General features: G+C 44.8%; 1 protein-coding gene across 1 annotated transcript in view; it reads left to right on the plus strand.

The window, feature by feature from the left end:
• Positions 1-5,772, plus strand: part of LOC308679073 (3 beta-hydroxysteroid dehydrogenase type 7-like) — a 71,658-nt gene extending 65,886 nt beyond the window's left edge. Inside the window, exons 6-8 of the mRNA XM_081346308.1 lie at positions 1,289-1,388; positions 2,523-2,685; positions 4,520-5,772. Of these exons, the coding sequence (XP_081202434.1) occupies positions 1,289-1,388; positions 2,523-2,685; positions 4,520-4,944 (688 nt within the window). The 3' untranslated portion in view covers positions 4,945-5,772. The remainder of the gene's footprint in view (positions 1-1,288; positions 1,389-2,522; positions 2,686-4,519) is intronic.
• The last annotated feature ends 19,137 nt before the right edge of the window (positions 5,773-24,909 follow it).

Consider the following 24,909-nt stretch of genomic DNA (forward strand, 5'->3'; position numbering starts at 1 on the left):
AAAAGTAGGGAAACTTGACTGTGGTTCGTGTTTAGAAGCCTAGTCACCCCAAGGCTTGCAAATTTGAAAAATTTTCACTGCAGGGTACAAGTGATCCTCAACTTACAACCATTTATTCGGTCACCATTCAGTTACAAGGGTGCCGAAAAGAATGCCTTATGACCGTTTTTCACGCGTAGGACCGTTGCAGCATCCCCATGTTCACGTGATCAAAATGTGGAGATTTGGCAACTGGTTCAAATGCATGACGATTGTATTTTTTTACCTTTTGCGACATTCTGATAACCAAAGCCGAAGCCAATGAAGAATCCAGAATCACTTTACAACCAGGTTACTAAGAGCTGCAGGGATTCACCTAACAGTTGTGGCAAGAAAGGTTGCTTAACAACTGTCTCGCTTAGCAACAGAAATTTTGGGTTCAACCGTGATCGTAAGTCAAGGACTACCTGTATCCTTGTACCTTTAATGGCTGCATATAGAAAAAACCTAATAATAATAATAATAATAATAATAATAATAATAATAATAATAATAATAATAATAATAATAATAATAATGATGATGATGATGTCGGAAGGGACCTTGGAGGTCATCTAGTCCTGCTCAGGCTGGAAACCCTATACCATTTCAGACAAATGGCTATCCAGTCTCTTCTTAAAGACTTCCAGTGTTGGAGCATTCACAGCTTTAACACAGTTGTTCCACTGATTAATTGTTCTAACTGTCAGGAAGTTTCTCCTTAGTTCTAGGTTGCTTCTCTCTTTGGTTAGTTTCCATCCGTTGCTTCTTGTCTTACTTTCAGGTGCTTTGGAGAATAGCTTGACCCCCTCTTCTTTGTGGCAGCCCCTGAGATATTGGAAGACTGCTATCAGGTCACCCCTCGTCCCTCTCTACATTAAACTAGACATACCCAATTCCAACAGCCGTTCCTTATATGTTTTAGCCTCCAGTCCCCTGATCATCTTTGTTGCTCTTCTCTGTCCTCTTTGTAGAGTCTCAACACCTTTTAGAAACAACCCTTTCCGTCATGGGGGAGTCAAGGGAATAACAGATTCCCCCCCTCCCCGTTCTTCCTCATATCATTTAAGGGTTTAGGAACTTTGTCCTCTCCTAAGTAATGCTGGAGGCAGCAACCACTAATGCAATTGCACTGGATTTAGCTGAACAGCGCTGAAGTGTATTTAAGATGCATAACCTTATTAACTGTAATCTGGTTAGCTGCTCTTGGTGTCACCTGTTGCAAGCACCGGATTTTGATTGTCTGTGATGTTTTCTTCCTTGCTTGCAGGGGCAACGAGGACACGAAATATGAGAGCATCCACCAACATCCATACCCACTTAGTAAAGCCAAGGCTGAGCGACTGGTCATTGAAGCCAATGGGCAATTGGTAAGCTAGAACTTGAGAGAGGAGTTTGAATGTCTTCTGAGTTAACCGATAACTATTAACCAAGCTTTTGGGGGCCCTTCTGTCTCAAACCCTGCCTGTCGCTTGATCTGTAGCAGCTTCCTTAAAACTGGTGCTGTGCAAAAGGCTTAGCCAGTATGAGCTGGCTGTGGGTTGATTTGTGCATTGCAGGTTAAGTTGTCTGCAGGATACAGGGATGGGGAAGGCTACTTGAAGGAGCTATGCTTACTTATATAATTATATATTTTATTTATTTGGCCAAGTGTGCTTAGACAGACAAGGAATTTGTCTCTGGTACACAAGAACTTTAGTGTACTTGCAAAACAACACAATATAAGGATACTACTAAAGTGTGCAGCCAATGAAAAGGAGGAAGTAAAAAATAATAAAGGGGATAAATAATAAAACTGCGGCCACACCCTGTGAGTTAATATACATACCCGTAGGCAAAAAAAACACCCAACAACAACCCACTTAGTACTGTATTTTGTCAGCTGCGAGAATTAGGTGTTCAGCAGAGTGAGGGCACAAAGGAAGAGACTGTCCCTGTGTCTAGTTGGCGTACAATGCTGCATAGTGCTGTTACACTGCCTTCCCTGTGTTTCCCCCCCCCCCGTCATTTCGTGGGGTTTGAACCCTAGACCTCTTGGATCCAGTGCTGGTGTCTTGATTACAGCAGCCAGTGATACATCATGGTGAGGGAAGGCCGAGGTCCAAATCCATCCTGAATGAGGGACGTTCACTCAATATCCCTGGGCCATGTATGGTCTCAGCCCAGTCTAGCTCATTGAGTTGTTAGTGGAATCTGACTGGAGAAGCCCAGGTGTGGTCCACTTTCAGCTGTGAAAGTTCACGGGAGAAGTAATTTTGGGTCTGGTGGTCCTCTCCATTGGCCTAGCTAGCCTGCCTCATATGCTTCTTGTTAGGGGAAGCCACGAGGAAGGATGGCTAGATCCCTTGCCTTAATCTCCAGGAAAACTCGGGATGAGAGTCCAGCAAACCAACACCTAAGTAAAGACTCTGCCACCAGCTTCTAACTTGTCTCGATGGTGGATTGTCCACCCACAACCTGCTCATTGTGCCAATCAGCAACAGCAAATCTCTTTTTTTCTGCAGATGCCCAACGGGAAGCAGCTAGTGACTTGTGCCCTTCGCCCAACAGGCATCTATGGGGAGAACCATCTGCTGATGAAGGATTTTTATGAGAAAGGGCTGGTGACGAAGAAGTACATGATCCGGGCTGTCCCGGCCTCTGTCGAGCATGGCAGGGTCTATGTAGGTAAGTTGCGCTGATGCCTGGTGCTTTCTTGGCCCACCTTCTTTTATTTAGATTTTTTTTTTACTCTTTCTTGTGCATGTTCCTGTACATATGTGCTTCTTTATATCAGGCTCTGAACTTCTTAAGAACTGCGGGGTCCTTGGTGATCTCTGAGCTTGGTTCTTTGCTTGCAGACATTTCATTACCTGACTAGGTAATTGTTGTGTAGTGGGTTCTGAACAGTAGGAATGATGCCAGGCAGATGAGTACAGTCAAACAGCTCTTTATTTGGTGACCATAACTGTACTACTGGCTAGGGGTTACCTGTACTCTTTATATACCCTGCCAGGTATGCAGTCAGCCAATCAGATTGAACCTCTACTTCCCGCCAAACCATTTCCCGCCAGAACGGTTACACTTCAACGCCTCCTAGTGGTGACTGTTATACAAGTGTTTCTTTAACCCTAATATGTTTTTATATAGTAACTTTCCTTGCTTTTGTTGGTGGGGTGTGGTTTTTTCCCCCTTGGTAGTTCCTTGATTAGGATATTGTTTTCTACTAGACTGTTTATCCAGTGTCACACCTCTGCTAACACTGGCAGGGCAAATTCTTAGCAAACCCCGCACTCCTTCTCAATGACGATATTACCTAGTCAGGTAATGAAATATTTGCAAGCAAACAATATGTTCAGATGTCAAGTTTCCGATGTATGAGCAGCAAGGACCCCACAGTTCAACCCTGAGCTGCAGATGTTCTCTTTTATTGGGATTTCTTAAGAACCTTCAGCCAGGCCTCTGCTGTCAAGTGCATTTCTGAATGACCATTCGGTGGCCAGAGCTTTTGGATATAAAATTCAGACCCACAAAGCAAGACCAATGTGAATTCGTATTATTAATTTGACACGTTGTTCAGGGCAGGTTCTCAAAGTTTGGAGTACCCTGGGCCCTGTTAGAGAAAGAACGGATGTATGTATGGAAACTTTCCTCTCCCCGTGAATAAAAATAATGTTTTCATTGGGTCAGATGAAAAACAAACACACCCCTTAGTATTTCTCACAGCATTTCTCAGACTTTCCAAGCCAGCAGCCACCCTTCTTTTGCACACATAAAAAAGGAGCAAAGTTTGCAGTGAGTCTTGACATTGTTTGCATTTTGTCTGGGTAAGCCTGATCAGATTTCAACTGAGTGTGTAGCCCCCACAAGTTACTTAGGACCGGGATTTGGACAGGCAATGTGAAAACCCTGTTGTAAGAGATATTTCTTTTTTTTAAGAAAACCACTTCAGTTTAGCTGCTGGATTTATTTGCTATGTCTGTTGCAGTATAAGTGAGAGCAAGGCCTAACTCCTTCCCAAAAATCCCCATTCCCACTAGGAGTTGGGAAATAACAGGTGGAAGGGACCTTGGAGGTCTTCTAGTCCAACCCCATGCTAAAGCAGGAGACACTATATAATTTCAGACAAATGCTTGTCCAATCTCTTCTTAGAAACCTCAAGTGTTGGAGCGCCCACAACTTCTGGAAGCAAGTCATTCCACTGATTAATTGTTTTAATTTTCTCAAAAATAAACACACTTGTACACACACACACACACACACACAAACAAACAATTTGTTGTGTCTATTTCAGTGTCTTGTGTGATCAGACCTCGTGTTTGATTTTTAATCTGTAGAATGTACGAAGCGCTATTTTTAAATATACATTTGAGATCTTATTCCTATGGTGTTGGCTTGCGTAAACCATGCTGCGTTATTGTGTCTCCATGTTATCCCTGTATTTTCACAAAAGTGGTGTCAGTCAGTGAAACGTCGCTCACTTGATTGATCTTTCTGGTCTCCCAACTTGCCCCTTCTGTAGGCAACGTGGCTTGGATGCATCTGCTGGTGGCTCAGAAGATCCAAGAGGACCCTTCAACCATCGGGGGCCAAGTTTATTATTGCTATGATGACTCTCCTTACAAGAGCTACGAAGACTTTAACATGGAGTTCTTGAGGCCGTGCGGCTTCCGCCTCTTGGGTTCCCGTCCCCTCGTGCCGTTCTTTCTCCTCCGGCTGATAGGTCTGGTCAATGTTATTCTGCAGTGGCTCTTGAAGCCCTTCTGCGTGTATGCCCCCATCCTCAACACCTACACCGTGGCGATCGTCAGCACCACCTTCACCGTGAAGACTGACAAGGCCCTATGGCACTTCGGATACAAACCCCGCTTCACCTGGCAAGAGAGCCGGAATCGCACAATCAGGTGGCTGCAAGAGATTGCAGCAGAGAAGCAAGTGGAGAAGTAGGCACAGGACAACCTGAACGGAGAGATGCTCTGGAGGAATGTCAGTTGGGGACTGGAAAGCTCCTGGATTTCAGATGTGCCAAACATATCAAGCTATGGCCCTGTGTTGACTGGCTTGGGGTTGTGATGTTAGACATTTGTAAAAGATCTACCTTTTTGCCCTCAGATGACCTTTGGCAGCAGGCCTAAGCTCCACAGGAATGGGTGGACCCTCTATTTCCCGTGTGGAAATGTCACTACCAAAGAAATAGTTTTAGATTTTGGCTGAGTGCCTCAGTGCCTCAATTCTCAACTCAGCAAGGGCATTTTTTTTCCAGCCAAAGTCCCAAACTGTTTTCAAAATAACTTTGAGATCTTCAATGTTCCCATCATGTCAGACATTCCAACCTCTCCCGTTCAATTTCTTACTTCTGTCCTAGTGTTTATCCATCTGCTTGCATGGTGTTAATTTAGCATGCTTCAAAGATTATCTGGAAGGCAGCAAGATCCAGCTCATATTCTATCATTCCTTTGCTTCTGAAGATGGATTGTTGATCCATTCCACATCACTACAGACCAGTTCCGTGTTTTTCTGCCTACCTCAATCACCTCTAAGTGCAATAAGGTTCGAGGTCCATGGTTTTTGATGTAATCTAGCCAGTTGCTAATTATCTGAGTAAGCAGATAACTAGAAGACTTAAGATGCTATAAGCATCTTAAGCCACAATTACCTTGCAGGACTTGTGCAGTAGAAATATATGATTGGAAAGCCTCCTTGATGGCCAACGATTAAGTTAAACAAGCAAATATATAAATTTAATAAAATAAATAAATAAATAAATAAATAAATATATATTATTCTCATCAGAGCTAGAGTTGATTTTTATGATGTCTGGGAGAACTTTAAAAACTAAGGATATGGTGGATCAAGAGACAGAGCCTAAAGGGATATATCTGAGTGAGGGCATGCTGGAAGCAGGGGATGATGGGAATTAGTGGCCTTGAGTAGAATCTGTTGCTGTATAACCAATAGTGTTATCATGGTTAAGTTTTTTTTTTTGCTTTGTTCCATAACAATGAATTTCTCTGTTTTTTGGCTTCTGTCTATAAAGAAAGCTACATGTTTCATTTCCATGGGAATATCTGTGGATGGGTAGTTCAAAAAACAGCAAGGCAACTCCAGTACTGTTCGGCTCTTCAATTTATACCTCTTACAAGAAAGTCCTGGAGGCAACTGAAATTATCCCAAGTGCTGAACGCAAGTGCTAGTCTCAGTCATAGTCAACCTTAAGAGCCGTAGTTTGATTAAATAAGCATAGTTTGTTAAACTATGCTTTGCTGACTGAATTCACATGTCAGCTGCATTTGCTACTTAAACAGCCTCAGCAAAGCACAAGAACTCCGCAGAATGACTTAACCGAGTATTTACCCTAGCCATTATGTAAGTACAGCCTCCAGATTGTAACTACATCCCTTAATTTCCTCCTCCTTTTAAAGCAAGTTCCCTGGTGCAAAGTTCTAGAGCGCTTTATTTATTCAGTTTCTATAGCTGCCCATCTTAATCAAGGATTCTGGACGGCTTAGAATTCAAATTTCATGCTTGCCTGTCCTCTGGATCTTTCCCAGTATACGCCTACCAAGTTCCCTTTTGAGTCCAGACCCTACTGAGTTCCTGGATGTGTGCGTGCCCTTCTAGACCTCAACTGGGCACTAAAGCGAGAAGTGTTCTGTACCAGCCTGCTACCGGCCCTGCAGAAAAGGCAGGGACAACCCCTTTTACAAGAAGGCAAGAGGCTGGAATTAAGCCTGCCAAATTTATTAACATAAAAACACAGAGCAAAGAGAGCAAACACGAACCATGAAACAGGAACTATCCAAGCGGTTGCCTTCAGCAAACCAGCCCTCCCACGCATTCCCCCTTAAATACAGTTCAGGGCGTGGCTTCTCTCTGCCTCCTTCCGAGGTGCCCCATTACCTTCCTCTGTTTACTCCTGATTGACTGCCTCCTGCGTCGGGCGTCCTTGAACAGGGCCAGCTGTGGGTCATCTTCATCCACGCTGTCAGGCTCACACAGCTGGGTCTCCGTCGTGACCAGGTGGGAGGGGCCTGGCTGAGGGCTCTGTGGAGCCTCAATATTATTCTCAGCAAGCTCTTCAACACCCCCCTCCTCCTCCTCTGAGTCGTTTGGCCAAAGCAACTTCCTTTGAACTTTTCCTGAATTTGGGACGATGGCCAGCAACTTCCCACAAGGGATAGTTTAACAAAGCAGGTGAGTGGAAGGTGAAAAGAAAACAACTTTATCGCTTTTTGGAAAAAAGGAAAAGCTGAGCAGATGCTAAAGTCATACACCGATCTGTGGAACAGGGAACTAATTGAGGTCAGATCAAATCAGAAAGGGCCCAGCTGACAGCAACGAAGTGTAGCAAGCCACATTTGATTCAACATGTAGATCAAACAAGATGTTACAGGTCACAGTGAAATTGTGATGGGCACTGTTGCCAAAGGAAAAAAAGAAGCTGTGCAGGTCTCTGGTTTAAGATTCCATTGCTTAGGACATAGCAGCTCTTCAAAAACCAAGCTAGGTATAGCCAGCCAAGCTGTGGGGTATTTATTTAGCATATGGCATGTAATACATGGAGTTGCAGTATGTATTGACATTTCCCCTAGATCAGACATGTCAAACACAAGGCCCGAGGGCCAGATCCGGCCCGTGAAGTGGTTTCATGTGGCCCGCGAAGCCATCCTGGAAACAGTGAGGGAACGGCCCCCACTGCCTTGGCCCAGAGACCCTCCTTCTGCCAGAGACCCCCAGATCTGTCCCACTCCTGCCCAGGCCCCCATAGGCACCCTTGATGTGAACGATGTAGAGCTGGCCATGCCCACCCAGTAGGTCATACGCACTCTAGCCACGCCCACCCAGTAGGCCACACCCATCCAGGCCACACCCACCCGGCTCCCTGAGGGCAACCGCAATGCTGTTGTGGCCCTCAATGAAATTGAGTTTGACACCCCTGCCCTAGATTAACAAAAAACAATAAAATACGAAAGTTAAAAAGATCTATATTCAGCTACCAATGTCTACCATCTAGCCATTAAAGCACAGCATCATTTATATGAAGGAAAAAATAATCAGATACTGGATCGGTATATATCCTCAGCGTACAGCCGGTCACGATGTGACCTACAGTTTGATACTGGATCCCAGTCACACTGAAGGGAGGATACTATGCCCCATTTATACGACAAGACACTGTGTGAGGTGCAAATCCTAGTCAGGACTGTTCCTGGCTGACATGGCAGTTCAAAGCCTGGCACTTATTTTGGGGGACATTTATATGTCTTCCTATAGCTGGGCGTTCAGCGACCCATTTAGCTTCCCATTGGGAATCAAAGTTGTTGAGAAGATGTCATGCAAGTGCCAATGGGGGCTTGCTAGATTTGAGCCTTCCGACTGATAAATGAGGAAGACTGGCATGCACCGGTTGGAGTGATAGTAGCTGTGGGGTGGTATGTGAGAATGCCTCCTTGATTTTTGTTTTAAATGAGCAGGCCCCCATCGCCTACTACTCCAGGACCCTGTCAGCTGCAGAGCAGAATTATGCCCAGATAGACAAGGAGGCACTGGCAGTGGTTGCAGGGGTAAAGAAATTTCATGACTACCTTTATGGTAGGGAATTTCTAATTTATACAGACCATAAGCCATTATTAGGGTTATTTACAACAGAGAAGCAGACACCACAGATCCTGTCACCCCGGATGTTATGCTGGTCCATATTCATAGAGTTTTATTATCGCTCTCAAGCCCAGTGGTTTGTGCTGTTCCAGGCATACGTTGAGGCTATTTTTCCAGCTGGCAGCCACTCCCATACTGACAAGATACAAGCTGCCAACCCAGTTGTAAAAGGGGGAAAAGGCCATCACCCTGGAGCTGCATTCCTGTGCAACAACAAGCAAAAGAGGTTGAGTCATTCTCCAGTTACGGGCCAGCTGACTCAGAGAAGCTGAATTTTGAAACCCTTAAAAACTTCCAGTTCCTATGAACAATCCAAAGATGCTTAAGGATGATTGACCGGGAACAAAGTTTAGGACTGTAACTAGGCTGATAATCTGCTACAAACCTATAGACGAAGTGAAGAGAATCTGGCAAAAGAGACTTTGAGAATCTGGGAGTTTGGTTAAAAAAAATAATTGTTCTGAGTTCTTGGAGTTGTGGGTGCAAAGAATAGAATAGAATAGAATAGAGTAGAATAAAATATAATAATAATAATAATAATAATTAATAATAATAATAATATCAATAATAATAATATCAATAATAATAATAATGATGATGTTGGAAGGGACCTTGGAGGTCATCTAGTCCAACCCCCTGCTCAGGCAGGAAACCCTATACCATTTCAGGCAAATGGCTGTCCAGTCTCTTCTTAAAAACTTCCAGTGTTGGAGCATTCGCAGCTTCTGGAGGCAGGTTGTTCCACTGGTTAATTGTTCTAACTGTCAAGAGGTTTCTCTTTAGTTCCAGGTTGCTTCTCTCCTTGATCAGTTTCCAGCTGTTGCTTCTCATCCTGCCTTCGGGCGCTTTGGAGAATAGCTTGACTCCCTCTTCTTTGGGGCAGCCCCTGAGATATTAGAACATTGCTATCATGTCACCCCTAGTCCTTTTCTTCATTGAACTAGACATACCCAATTCCAGCAGCCGTTCCTTATATGAACGTTCCTTATATTCATTATTATATGAATAGAATAATACTTTATTGGCCAAGTGTGATTGGACACACAAAATAACAATGTAACATACAAAGATATACATAATGGAGCCTTTGTTAATATATCCCTAAATGTCGGAAACACTTTACAGACCCTGAGATATGTCTGTAACCTCAAGAGGTCAAACTTTAGAGCAGTTTGTCTTAACCTCAGGCACTTTAAGATGTGTGGAATTCAGCACCTGAAGGCAGAACTAAAAGCCATGGATGAAAAGTAACCAAGGAGAGAACCAACCTAGAACTAAGGAGAAATTTCCTGACAGTGAGAACAATTAATCAGTGGAATGGCTTGCCTCCAGAAGTTGTGGGTGCTCCAACACTGGAGGCTTTTAAGAAGGGATTGGACAAACATTTGACTGAAATGGATAGAGTTTCCTGCTTGAACAGTTAGTTGGCCTAGAAGACCTCAAGGTCCCCTCCAACTTTATTATTCTGTTATTCTGTTACTCTGGGTCAATCTTTCTTTATCCTGCCCTTGCTATCTCACATATACATTGCACTGCCTTGAACCTGTAAATAAAAAGGAGATAAAAATCAAAAGCACTAATGAATCCCCACAACACTGCTAGTTGCAAAAGAAGCAAACAAGCATTCTAACGTTGGTCAAGCTTTTGATCTCAAGGGTGGCTGTGGCCTTGGTCTCTCTTTGCCCTGTGAGTCAGAGTGGGGAGTATTCAAAAAAAAAAAAATCTGACCACAAACAATACAGAATTTGGGGGCATTTCCTGAAATAGATGCCAAAAGAGTGATCTGCCTGTGAGGGCAGTTCTAGGAATAATAATTTTGTAAGAGTTAGGAGAAAGAAAAAGGGTTTGCAGAGGTCAAAAAACCTCCAAACCAAAATCTCAGAATTTGCTGGGTTTAAATAAACTCTGTGTTTGTTTACCAGTTGCCCTAGCCCTAGCTATGCTGACACAAGAATTCTGGGAGTTGAAGTCCATGAGTCATAAAAGAGCTGAGGTTGCCTATCGCTGCCCTAGCCCATTATTTGTGCTGAGTTTCCATAAATCAGGATGTAACTACATCTGCTATGTTCAAATATGATGGCTTGGTGTGAGTTTGCATTAATGGGTTTGAGGTAAGTTTGCATTAATATAGATGTTGGAAGCCATCAAAGTCAACCATGTTCTTCATGCAGGCATCTGATTTAAAAGCATCTCCCACAGGTGATTTTCCAGCCTCTGCTCGGTCACATCTTACCATTAAAAAGTATCTTATTTTTTTAAAAAAATAAAAATAAAAAACATGGTTCCAAGCATTCAGTTCGAATTTGCTTCCTGTAACTTATATCTGTTGTTCTGAATCTTGCACTCTGGAAAGAGAGAAAATGGATTTTGCTCTTCTGTGGAACTTCCTCCAAGTATTTGGAATCCAACTGCTATCCAACTGCCCTTGGTGTATTTTTTACAAGGCTCAGCATTTTCCAGTTTCCTCTAACATTTTTTAGACTGCTATTTTTCCTTAGCGTTCTCTGAATCGCTTCCAGAATGCCCGATTCCTTCCTTAATGTCATATGTCCAGAACTGGACACCCCATTCAAGGTGGGTAATGACAGCTAAGAATGAATTGAGAGAGAATGCTGCAAGTTACTTCTTGTAGCCTGGCTATTACTGATCCCTCTGCCAAACCAGCCAATTTTAACCTGCCTCGCTCTGTCTGTATGAAACTGAAGAGAAGTAGATGTGATATTGGAAGAATTGCCTCTGCCCTGTGTCAGTGGGGCTGAAAAGATTCCCTTTGCTGTGACATATTGTGCAAGTCTGCCCGTGATGTGTGTTGTTCTGTGGATCCTTAGAAGTTCTGCATGAAGCAACGCCAGAGGCAACCACGTGGATGGCTGAATTGTGCAATGTAGTGGGTCCGACGCAAGGAAGAGATGCCAGCCGGAGTACGTGTTCAGCTCTTTATTGGGGGGGTAGCGTACTGGGGAATGAGGGTTACCTGGCCTCCTTAAATACCTGGCCAGGTAAGCGGACAGCCAATGGGGTTGGCCCTAGGTTTCCTGCCAAAACCGTTCAGGCCAATGCCCCCTGTTGGCTGTTGCTATGCAGGTGCCTGCATACATAACAAATTGGACATCCAATTATGAGGCCAACTGCCACACACCTGTATAGTTTTGTATATAACTATGTCGGTTGTAAAAGGGATGCGGTGGCTCAGTGGGTTAGGACACTGAGCTTGTCAATCAGAAGATTGGCAGTTTGGTGGGTCAAATCCTGAGTGCCACGTAGCAGAGTGCCTGTTACTTGTCCCAGCTTCTGCCAACCTAGCAGTTCGAAAGCACGTAAAAATGCAAGTAGAAAAATAGGGATCACTACAGTGGGAGGTCTGGGGAGGAAAGCAATGGCAAATCTAGACAGCACACTAAAAAGCAGAGACATCGCCCTGTCAACAAAAGTGCGTATAGTCAAGGCTATGGTCTTCCCAGTTGCAATGTATGGCAGTGAAAGCTGGACCATAAGAAAGGCTGAGCGCCAAAGAATTAAGGCCTTTGAACTATGGTGCTGGAGAAGACTCCCGTGAGTCCCTTGGACTGCAAGGCGATCAAACCGGTCAGTCCTAGAGGAGATCAACCCTGACTGCTCTTTAGAAGGCCAGATTCTGAAGCTGAAACTCAAATACTTTGGCCACCTAATGAGAAGGAAGGACTCACTGGAGAAGAGCCTCATGCTGGGAAAGATTGAGGCCAATAGAAGAAGGGGATGACAGAGAATGAGATGGAGTCACTGAAGCAGTAGGTGTGAGCTTAAATGGACTCCAGAATATGATAGAGGACAGGAAGGCCTGGAGGAACGTTGTCCATAGGGTTGCGATGAGTCGGACACGACTTCGAAGCTAACAACAACACAGTGGGAAGGTAATAGCATTCCGTGTGCCTTTGGCATCTAGTCATGCTGGCCACATGACCACGGAGACGTCCTCGGACAAGCGCTGGCTCTTCGGCTTTGAAACGGAGATGAGCACCAGCCCCTAGAGTTGGAAACGACTAGCACGCATGTGCGGGGGAACCTTTACCTTTATGTCAGTTGTGTGCATGTGTTTACTTCTCTTTGTCATGTTCTCATCATGTGCTAAATAATAAATAATAACCAACACAGAACAAAGTGGAATTCTTAGAAGCATGCCTTGGCTTTAATTGGTACAATGTTGTGCTAAAATGCTCTGGGAATTAGGAACAGTGGGTGGGTGTGTTGATTTATCTTAATAAATCTTAGGTATACCTTCTCCTAGATTCACATCTTCCAAATTCCGTGGAGAAGGGGAAAAGGTACATACTGTACATTTGACTAAATGCACAGCAGGATGCCTGTGAATAACATAGACCTTGTGATTGTTCCAACTTGATTTCCAAGCTCACAAGCTAATTTTCACCTTTTTTTCCCAAGCCGGCAAGAAAAAAAAATCGAGACCTTATGGCAGATGTTTTTCAGATGCGAGAAAGGAAGTCCGTGACAATTGTTTTCTCTGATGCCATAAATCCTGTTGTATTTTCCATTTTGATTTTTTCTTCTTCTTTCAACTGTAGCACAAACATCCTGTTTTCCAGGACATTGCCCATTTCCCTCACTTCAGGGCACTGTGGTGAAATCCAGCCCTATCATCTGGTGAAGGGAAGTAGCTGATTTGGCTTTGTTCATCCCCCAAAGGGCAGCCATTATTATTTGAGTTATTCCAATATACTGTACCGGTTTTCTTTTTTCCCTTTCTGGAAAAGATATTTCTGGGAGTTTTCTCCTTTCAAATAATCTGGGGGCTACTTCACAAACAGGAAGGCCGTTTTATCGTTCTCTGGTTATATAATAACTCATCTAGTTCTGAATCGGAAGGATGTCTGAGGCTGGCCAGTTGGATGAGGCCACACCATTGACCAGTCGCAGCTGTGTTTTAGTACTACTTGACATTCTCTTCTGGCTGCTCTTGGTTGCTCTTTTCTGGAAAGAGTGCAGAAAAGAGCAATGAAGATGATTAGGGGACTGGAGGCTAAAACATGAAGAAAGGTTGCAGGAATTGGGCATGGCCAGTCTAGAGAAAAAGGACACGGTGGCTCAGTGGGTTAGGATGCTGAGCTTGTCGATCAGAAGGTTGGCAGTTTGGCGGGTCGAATCCCGAGTGCTACGTAGCAGAGTGAGCACCTGTTTCACATCCCAACTTCTGCCAACCTAGCAGTTCGAAAGCACATAAAAATGCAAGTAGAAAAATAGGGACCACTAAGGTGGGAAGGTAACAGCGTTCCGTGCGCCTTTGGCATCTAATCATGCCGGCCACATGACCACGGAGACGTCCTCGGACAAGCGCTGGCTCTTCGGCTTTGAAACGGAGATGAGCACCGGCCCCTAGAGTCGGAAACGACTAGCACGCATGTGCGGGGGAACCTTTACCTTTTTAGTCTAGAGAAAAGAAGGACTAGGGGCAACATGATAGCAGTGTTCCAATATCTGAGGAAGTGCCACAAAAAGAGAGGAACAACCTATTTTCCAAAGCACTTGAATATAGGACAAGAAGCAATGGATGGAAATTTATCAAGGAGAGAAGCAACCTAGAACTAAGGAGAAATTTCCCGACAGCGAGAACAATTAATCAGTGGAACGGCTTGCCTTCAGAAGTTGTGGGTGCTCCATCTCTGGAGGCTTTTAAGAAGAGATTGGACAGCCACTTGTCTGGAATGGTATAGGGTCTCCTGCTTCAACAGGGAGTTGGACTAGAAGACCTCCAAGGTCCCTTCCAACTCTGTTATTCGGTTATTCACATGGTAGGAAGGGAGGAATGGTGTGCCAAGGACCAATCTCTGCCTCATCTGACCACATGGACAAGGACTTTGACAGACTGGAACCCTGGGCCCCATGTAACAAAATGCAATTCAGTGGTGGAAAACGTAAGGTCCTACTCATGGGCAAGAAAAAAAAGCCAATCCACAGATATGGAATAGTTGCCACCTGGCTCAACAGCAGCAACTGTGAGAGGGATCTAGGTGTCCTAGTAGACCACCGTTTAAGTATGAGCCAGGAGTGTGCTGCAGCTGGCAAAAAAAGCTAATGCGGTCCTAGGTAAAGGTAAAGGTTCCCCCGCACATGCGTGCTAGTCGTTTCTGACTCTAGGGGCTGGTGCTCATCTCCGTTTCAAAGCCGAAGAGCCAGCGCTTGTCCGAGGACATCTCCATGGTCATGTGGCCAGCATGACTAGACGCCAAAGGCGCACGGGACGCTGTTACCTTCCCACCGTAGTGGTCCCTATTTTTCTACTTGCATTTTTACGTGCTTTCGAACTGCTAGGTTGGCAGAAGCTGGGATGAGTAACAGGTGCTCACTGTTACGCGGCACTCGGGATTCGACCCGCCAAACTGCTGACCTTCTGATTGACAAGCTCAGTGTTCTAACCCATTGAGCCACCGCGTCCCTGTAATGCGGTCCTAGGTTGCACCAACAATTTCAAAATCCTGTGAAGTGATATTACTGCTTTATACTGCATTGATGACACCAGAAAGGTCTAGGGGCGATAGGATAGGAGGCTTCCAGGACTTGAGGGGCTATCACAAAGAAGAAGGGGTGGACATATTGTCCAAAGCAGGAAGGCAGGACAAGAAGGAACAGGTGGAAGATGATTAAAGAGAGAGCCAACCGAAAGCTAAGGAGACATTTCCTGACAGAACAATTAAGCAGTCGAACAGCTTGCCTCCAGAAGTTGTGGGTGCTCCATCACTGGAGATTTTCAAGAAAAGACTGGACAGCCATTCATCCAGAATGGTATGGAGTCTCCTCCATGAGCAAGGGCCTAGACTAGAAGACCTCCAAGGTCCCTTCCAACTCTATGATTCTACATAATATGGGAGCCTCTGAATGACCTCTTCAGAGAATCCATTTTCCTGGAACTTTGGGGGGGGGGGAAATCCCAGGACACTGGCTCTAGTTTAGCAAGGCCATTGTGACACAAACATATTCTTCCCCTAGGGGTATAGTTTCCCCGTTTTATTTGCAGCTGGTGATTTGGGGATGACATTTGATGTGTCTCGGTCCACTCAACAGAGAGGAACAATCATGTCCCAACAGCTACATGATCAAAGGCAAACAAATGTCAAGTGGACTGCCAATAAGGCGTAACCCAATAAATGAGAGTCACCTTTGGCTGGCAATCAAGTAAGATGTCTCATCAGTGAAATGTTATGATTGGTGTGGTCTCCACATGTTTTTTCTTCTCTCCACCCATGCGGGCAGCTTGGGGACCCTTTAGCAAGGTCAGCTAAAGGGCCATATGGGGAATATCTGGGCTTGTTTGCGAAATTTAGCTTGGAAAAAAAATGGTCCTCTGGCTCACTTGGTTTGATTAAGTACAGGAGTCCAGTTTCTAGTCCACATGAACTCAGGCTGTTGGTAACTTGCTAACTCTTCCTTGGGTTGAAGCTGTAATGTAAAAGAATCTAGCAGCCTCTCCTGCATCTGTTTACTTAAAAGTAAATTGCACATAACCGGTTGCCTCTTTCTGCTCAGAATATATACAGAACATTCAACTTCGTCTGTGCACAAAATTCAGGCTTCAAAAATGTTTCCCAACTTAAAGAACAGCCCGGCCTGCAAAACAAGATGTCACACCATCCATTGTGGGAGTAGCTTTTCCTCATACAATCTTGTGGGGAAATTGCCCCAAATAACCATTTGTGAGTGTACGCAAGATTATTTAAAAGCCAGTGCAACCAGAACTTCAACCTTACTTTCAAAAGTATGAGGGCTAGAAACTTCTAAATAGCCAAATTCTATGTATTTTGTTTATGCTCAGTCAGCCAACCTTGCCTCAGACTTTTCTATAGGTAGGCCTCGACTTATTATTTTGAGCCCAACTGAGGTCAAAATTTCTGTTGCTAAGCAAGAAGTTGTTAAGTGAGCTTTGCCCCATTTGATGACCTTTCTTGCCACCGTCATTAAGTGAATCGCTGCAGTTGTTAAGTTAGTAACGCGGTGGTTAAGTGAATCCAGATTCCCCACTGACTTTGCTTGTCAGAAGGTTGCAAAAGGGGATCACATGACCCTGGCACACTGCAACTGCCATAAAGACATGCCCAGTGCCAACTGTCCCTATTTTGATCACATGACCTTGGGGATGCTGCAACGGTCATAACTGTGAAAATGGTCACGAGGGGACTTATTTTCAGTTCCCTTGTAACTTGAAACCGTCACTAAACAAATGGATGTAAGTTGAGGACTATACCATTTTTTGTTGGCCTTCCTTTTTTAAAGAAAGAAAATAGATGTCGAGACTGGAATTATAAAAGAATAACTCAGAACGGGCTAATTTTACATACCATACTTTACAAGCTGCAATGCTTTGGATATGCACCACCCAAGCCACTTCACGATGGCTTAATGCAGGGCTCTTCAAACTTGGCCCTTTTATGACTTGTGGACTTCAACTCCCATAATTCCTCAGCCAGGCACCCTGGTTGAGGAATTCTGGGAGTTGAAGTCCACAAGTCATAAAAGGGCCAAGTTTGAAGAGCCCTGGCTTAATGCTATGGACTGGCTAGAGCAGGGGTAGGCAACCTTGGCTCTTTGCCTACCCCTGGTGCTAGAGGGTTTCTTGGCCCTTATTTTCGACCATTGTGCAAACAGTAAAGGCTGGCATTGAGTAACAGTCTACAGAATGTCATAATAAGCAGCAGTTGGCAAGGTGTGAAATTTGGGATCCCTGGAGATTAACCTCGCCCAAGATTACAATGATGCTGTTCCATGTGCTTCATTGCCAAAGTGAGGAGAGTAGGCGTGCCATTAAGAAAGCTCCAACAGGCTTGGGTCTCCTGGGTTCATTCAGAGAACGTGACTATGACTCCACTCAGCTTTTCTTCCAACTCTGATGAAATTTCAGATGAAGTTAAAGGTAAAGGTTCCCCCGCCCATGCGTGCTAGTCGTTTCCGACTCTAGGGGCCGGTGCTCATCTCCGTTTCAAAGCCGAAGAGCCAGCGCTTGTCCGTGGACATCTCCGTGGTCATGTGGCCGGCATGACTAGATGCCAAAGGCGCACGGAACGCTGTTACCTTCCCACCGTAGTGGTCCCTATTTTTCTACTTGTATCTTTACGTGCTTTCGAACTGCTAGGTGGGCAGAAGCTGGGACGAGTAACAGGAGCTCACTCTGTTACGCAGCACTCGGGATTCGACCCGCTGAAGCTCAGCGTCCTAACCCACTGAGCCACCGCGTCCCTATCAGATGAAATTAGACATAGGTTAATCCAAGGCCAACTTCAGACCAACAGTCAAGTAAGCAATACTACAATCAAGAAACTTCCAAAAGAGTCAACAGCCCAACCAAATAATCCTTAAGGCCACCCACCCAACCACTCAGAGAGCACCAAGGACCCCTCAGACAAAATTGCCTGAACCAAAAAAAAAAAAAGCTTCTGAACTACAGAACAAAAAGGTCAAATGGCCTTGTGGTTTTCAAACAAAATAAACTCAAAAAACGTCAGAGTGCTTTTTTTATTTTTTATTTTCCCATGCAGGGAGAAAAAGCTTGATGAGAGCTGAAGAGAGGGACAAGTCACCCAGTTATTAACTTCCAGGAATTCTGGTCAAGGCTGATATGAAACGTCCCCCAGGTTTATCTGGCGAGTACGTCTTAAGAGCTTCCTCTCCAGAAGCCAGCAGAAGAAAGAGGCTGCAGACTGGAAGGGGAAACAAACTGGCAGGATAGCCTCTGTGGTCCTCATCTCTTACGTGTAACACTTCTCCTACTGCTTGACAGCTTGGCCACCATCCATTTGAAAACCCCGTCTCTGGGGAAATTTGTCCCTGGTCGCCCCTTGTCCGGAAAAAGCTGGGCTAAGAGAAGATTTCCTTGAGTTAAGTGCTGAATGATGACCTAGAGTTGTGTTTCTCAAGCTTGTGTTGTTAGCTGCGAAGTCGTGTCCGACCCATTGCGACCCCATGGACAACATTCCTCCAGGCCTTCCTGTCCATCTTCTGGAGTCCATCTGAGCTCACGCCTACTGCTTCAGTGACTCCATCCAGCCACCTCATTCTCTGTCGTCCCCTTCTTCTCTTGCCCTCAATCTTTCCCAGCATTAGGCTCTTCTCCAGTGAGTCCTTCCTTCTCATTAGGTGGCCAAAGTATCTGAGTTTCACCTTCAGGATCTGGCCTTCTAAAGAGAAGTCAGGGTTGATCTCCTCTAGGACTGACCGGTTTGAATGCCTTGCAGTCCAAGGGACTCGCAGGAGTCTTCTCCAGCACCATAGTTCAAAGGCCTCCATTCTTTGGCGCTCAGCCTTTTTTATGGTCCAACTTTCACTGCCATACATTGCAATTAGGAAGACCATAGCCTTGACTATACGTACTTTTGTTGACAGGGTAATGTCTCTGCTTTTTTTTCTTTTTTCTTTTTCTCAAGCTTAGCAAATTTAATATGGGTGGACTTCGATTCCCAGAATTCCCCAGCCAGCAAGGGGAATTAGAATAGGGGTTCGTTGCGCTTGGGAAAAGCAAGGCTGGACGCTAATTGGAACTGCTGCAGCTGGGCAGAAATGCTCCCCCATTTCTAGGCTCAACTCACCCATTCCCCTCAAAACAGGAACCAAAAAGTTGCATGGATGCAGAGATCTGAGCAGGAAACCTCTCATTTCCTTCAGTCTGGTAACATAGGTGGGCTTACAACCAAGACTCATCCCACTGGCATCCATGGAGCATCCAGATCTTGTCTTGTAACAGAATGACAGGGTTTGAAGGGACCTTGGAGGTCTTCTAGTGCAACCCCCTGCTCAAACAGGAGACCCCATATCATTCCAGTCTGTTCGATCTCTTCTTAAAATCTCCAATGATGGAGCACCCATAATTTCTAGAAATATGTAAACCATTCCACTGATTAATTCTGCTCACTGTCGGGAAATTTCTCCTTAGTTCAGGGTTGGATCTCTCCTGGATAGCTTTCTTTCCGCTCTTCTGTAATTTGTGTATTCCGTTGGGGGTAACTACTTTTTCATGCAGAACCTGTACATTTTTTCCCCCTTAGGGACATTCCACTCTCACTTCTTACATGAATATGAATGCTTAAACCATGTACTCCAAATGGATTTTTCTTTCCTGAGCAGATCTCATCCAAGTAATTGCCATTCTTGTTCATTCTTGGATTGTTGAATTGTTGGTCATTATTTTTATTTTTATTTTTTTGGTATTATGTCATGTTCTCACCACTAATTTATCTCACCAAACAGAATAAATCTTCCACTTCAATCACATTCGTTCCAGGGTGTTTTCTTCAAACTCACCCCTAATTCTTCCATCATTACCTTGGTGGAGCAGTGGGCTAATGCCTCCTTAAGTAACACCAGCTGCCTGCAATTAGTGCAGGTTCGCATCCCACCAGGCTCAAGGTTGACTCAGCCTTCCATCCTTCCGAGGTAGGTAAAATGAGGACCCAGATTGTTGGGGGCAATAAGCTGACTTTGTAATAATGCCGCTTGGGTGGGCCGAAAGCCCTAATAAGCCACCGCGTCCGTTATTTTTTAAAAAAAACACCCTCCCAAAAAATTATCGACAAAAAAAGAAGCAAAACTAGACAAAACATTAAAAATGTGCATTAAAAAGGACAAAAGGGGGAAAAACAAATATACATAAAGCACTGTGAAGTAGTCTATAAGTCGAAGTGCTATAGCTATTGCTACTCTACATAAAAAGCAAGAGTTAACATATAAATCAACAGCAAAGTAAAAACTTCAAAGCCCTCTGTTAACAATCTGTTACTGTATTTAACTTGTAGAAAATCTACAATGGCCTTTTGTCCCCTGCTTTACTCCTCCCACCCTTGCTGGGAAAAGACGTGCCAATCACTTTCATTTCCGTAGACCTGTCCTTGACAAGATGCACTTTCCATTTACAACCTCCAATAGTCATAGAATCATACAGTGGGAAAAGTCTTGAAGATATCTAGTTCAACTCCTTCTCGGTGCAGGAGTTGCTTGCTCATGAGAAGCATTTCGCCCATCCGTGAACCATTGGATGGGTGGGAATCACCCTTTTTGCTGGCACCTCCACCAGAAGAGGAAGCTACCAAACTCTCCAAGAAGAGGAAGCTAGCAAACTAATTTAGTGACTAAATTAGTAGACCGGCGAAACGCTATGGATCTAGTATACTTAGAGTTCAGTAAGGCATTTCACAAAGTAGACCACAATCTGCTGCTTGGTAAGATAGAAAAAGATGGGATAGACAACACTGCCATCAGATGGATCTGTAGCTGGCTGACAAATCGTACTCAGCGAGTAGTCCTCAACGGCACTACATCCACATGGAGAGAAGTAAGCAGTGGGGCACCACAAGGCTCCGTCTTAGGCCCAGGACTCTTCAACATCTTCATCAATGACTTAGATCAGACATGTCAAACACAAGGCCTGGGGGCCGGATGTGGCCCGTGAAGTGGTTTCATGTGGCCCGCGAAGCCATCCTGGAAACAGTGAGGGAACGGCCCCCACTGCCTTGGCCCTGGCCCAGAGACCCTCCTTCTGCCAGAGACCCCCAGATCTGTCCCACTCCTGCCCAGGCCCCCATAAGCACCCTTCATGCAAACGATGTAGAGCTGGCCACGCCCACCCAGTAGGCCATACGCACTTTAGTCACGCCCACCCAGTAGGCCACTCCCACCCAGACCACACCCACCCGGCCCCTTGAGGGCAACCGCAATGCTGATGCGGCCCTCAATGAAATTGAGTTTGACACCCCTGACTTAGATGAAGGAATTGAAGGGGAACTCATCAGATCTGCAGATGACACCAAACTGACAGGAGGAGCCAACACCCCAGAAGACAAACTCAGGATCCAAAAAGTTCTTGACAAACTTGAAAAATGGGCCCAATCCAGCAAAATGAGTTTTAATGTGCAGAAAAGCAAAGTTTTACATTTAGGCAGGAAAAATCAAAGCTACAAGTAGAGATTGGGCGAGACCTGGTTCAAAAACAGTAACTGTGAGACGGACCTTGGAGTCCTAGTGGACGATCACTTGACCATGAGCCAGGAGTGTGCAGCAGCGACCAAAAAAGCTAATACAATCCTGGGTTGTATTAAAGAGAGGCACAGAATCAGGATCACGTGAAGTATTAGTATCGCTTTATAAAACCCTAGTAAGACCACACCTGGGATGCTGCAGCCAATTTTGGTCCCCGTACTACAGAAAAGATGTTGAGAACTTGGAAAAAGTTCAGAGAAGAGCAACTAAAACGATTCAAGGCCTGGAGACTAAAACATATGGAGGAGGGTTGCAGGACATGGGTTTGGCTAGTCTAAAGAAAAGAAGAAACAGGGGTGACATGATAGCAGTATTCCAGTATTTGAGGGGCTGCCACAAAGAAGAGGGCGTCAAACTATTCTCCAAAGCACCAGAGGGCAGGACGAGAAACAATGGTTGGAAACTGACCAAAGAGAGAAACAACCTGGAATTAAGAAGAAACTTCCTAACAGTGAGGACAATTATCCAGTAGAACAGCTTGCCTCCAGAAATTGTGGGCGCTCCATCACCGGAGTTTTTAAAGAAGAGACTGGACAGTCACTTGTCTGAAATGGTATGGGCTCTCCTGCTCAAGCAGGGGGCTGGACTAGAAGACCTCCAAGGTCCCTTCCAGCTTCTATTCTATTCTGTTCTGTTCTGTTCTGTTCCTGTCAATATCACACTATCTCTTGTGCTTGGTCCAAGGAAATGTCCTCTCCTCTTAGCTTCAAAAATGTTGCTGGATTCCAGTGCAGAGAACAGGGAGGCACATTTATGCTGAGAGAGAAATGACAGGGAGAAGTGAGTTTTTCAACCCTCTTCAAAGTGTCCTTGCCAGGAAGACATGTGAGATTTGCTTGCTTCCTTGTTGTATCCTCCTGTACGAGCAAATCCATGTGCATGCACAAACACCCACACACATGCGCAGGCATACAGCCACAAGAGAGATCTTCTTTCCCCCATCTTTTTTTTCTTCTTGATCTTCCCCCCAGTAGCCACTATCGAGTCTTTCCGCCACTCCACCATTTTCCCACTTGTAAATTCCCCCCCCCCGTGGGAGCAATTTGAAAGGAAAAAAAAAGGGGGAGAGAGAGAGAGAGAGAGAGAGAGAGAGAGAGAGAGAGAGAGAGAGCGCTACCATTTCATTAATTGACTGATTTTTTTTAAAGAAGCAAAATATAAAATATTGACAGTTTCACTGGTCCTAAAGCCCAGGACAAAATAGCAGTGTACTGTACGTAGAAATGTACATAGGTAAATCCTTATCACATCTGTGCCTTGTGGAATCTCCCCTATTAATGGTAAAAATATAATGGTTGCCGATTTTGAAATCAGCTAGCCCGTATCTTATAAGCACCGCCAGTGCCTGTTTACCCCAAGCACACAAATGTTTTTTTTCTGTGCGAACCAGGACGTCTATTTTAGAGACTATTTTGTGAGTCATTATTGTTTATTTATTTGTATCCCGCCTTCGTTATCTTTACAAATAACTCAACACACTTTCCTCCAACACACTTTCCAACACACAACAACAATCCTGCAAGGTGGATAGGGATGACAGAAAGCGACTGAGCCAAAGTCACCCAGCTGGCTCTCATGGCTAAGGCAGCACTCGAACTCATAGCCTCCCGCTTTCTAGCATGGAGCCTTAACTAATTAGACCAAACTGGTTCTGTATGTTGTTGCTTTTATCCTATTACCTAGGACAGGGGTAGGCAACCTCGGCTCTTTTATGACTCATGGGCTTCAACTCGCAGAATTCCGATTCTGGGAGTTGAAGTCCATGAGTTATAAAAGAGCCGAGGTTGCCTACCCCTGACCTAGGAAGAACATGCAATATACTAGCCACACTTGGGATATACTTCCTGTTTCCAGGATTTTGATTTTTATTTTCAACTTTTCAAACTAGCCTGGAAAATTCAGACTTGGGATTTTGTTGTGGTCTCCCACTCGAATAATAACGCGGTCTTGTCTGCAGTCAGTCTAGGTCAGTTTGATCATGGACCTGAACGTATGCAAAAGTTACTTCACCCTGGGGCTTTCCTCTAGAATGCTGCTGTTTGTCCTTTTCAAAGCAGCCCTGGTAATTTACGTGAGTAAAAGATTAAAAAATGCAGTGCTTATTTTGAAGACGGATGTCCCCAGAGAGAGACGAATAGACAAAAACATCATTTTAGCATACTGTATTTAATTGACAAAGGGACGCGGTGGCTCAGTGGGTTAGGACGCTGAGCTTGTCGATCAGAAGGTCGGCAGTTTGGCAGGTCGAATCCCAAGTGCCGCGTAGCAGAGTGAGCGCCTGTTACTCGTCCCAGCTTCTGCCAACCTAGCAGTTCGAAAGCACGTAAAAATGCAAGTAGAAAAATAGGGACCACTACGGTGGGAAGGTAACAGCGCCTTTGGCGTCTAGTCATGCCGGCCACATGACCACGGAGACGTCCTCGGACAAGCGCTGGCTCTTCGGCTTTGAAACGGAGATGAGCACCGGCCCTAGAGTCGGAAACGACTAGCACACATGTGCGGGGGGAACCTTTACCTTTACTTAATTGACTGCTCCCTGACCACCAGAGGGCAGTAAAATAGCACCGAAATACTGTATTGCAAAAATAAAATTGAAACAAAAACAGTTTCCAGACCTTGGAGCCTAAAAATAAAACAGTCTGCAAGGAAAGGGGGAAGGAAGAATATTTTTAAACCCAATTTAAGTCAAAATAGATGGGAACGGACAAAGCACCGCCTGCATAAGACGGGAGATCTGACAGGTCAGAATGTCCAAGGTAGCGGGTGTGTATCACATGACATTTAAAGAACTGCCCAGGTGTGGCGGCCTTTTTTGGGAAAATCAATGGGGGGAAATCTTCTCACTGTTAAGGCACCTGTCCCATCTCCATTTTCATTTGTGTTTAGGTGGATTTCAATCTTGCTGACCTTTTCATCTGCTGAGAAAATGTGCTATTTAGATGATAATTTTTTTTAAAAAAAGGTGTGTATTCAGGATTTGACAGCATGATGGTTAGAAATGCAGAGGATGGCATCAGGGATCCTAACATTTAACAGGATTTGGCCAGATGATGATGTTTTAGAAATATACCACTTTGGGGAATTAGAAGGACCAACTAACTGGACAGCCCTTTGTCTGAAATGGTGTAGGGTTTCCTGCCTGAGCAGGGGGTTGGACTAGATGACCTCCAAGGTCCCTTCCAACTTTATAATTATTATTAACAGGGGTGGAGGGACTGAAGAGACATTTCTGTGTCTGTGTGTATG

The sequence above is a fragment of the Vipera berus genome (genome assembly GCF_964194415.1).
Source record: "Vipera berus genome assembly, chromosome: Z".
Taxonomy (NCBI): Eukaryota; Metazoa; Chordata; class Lepidosauria; order Squamata; family Viperidae; genus Vipera; species Vipera berus.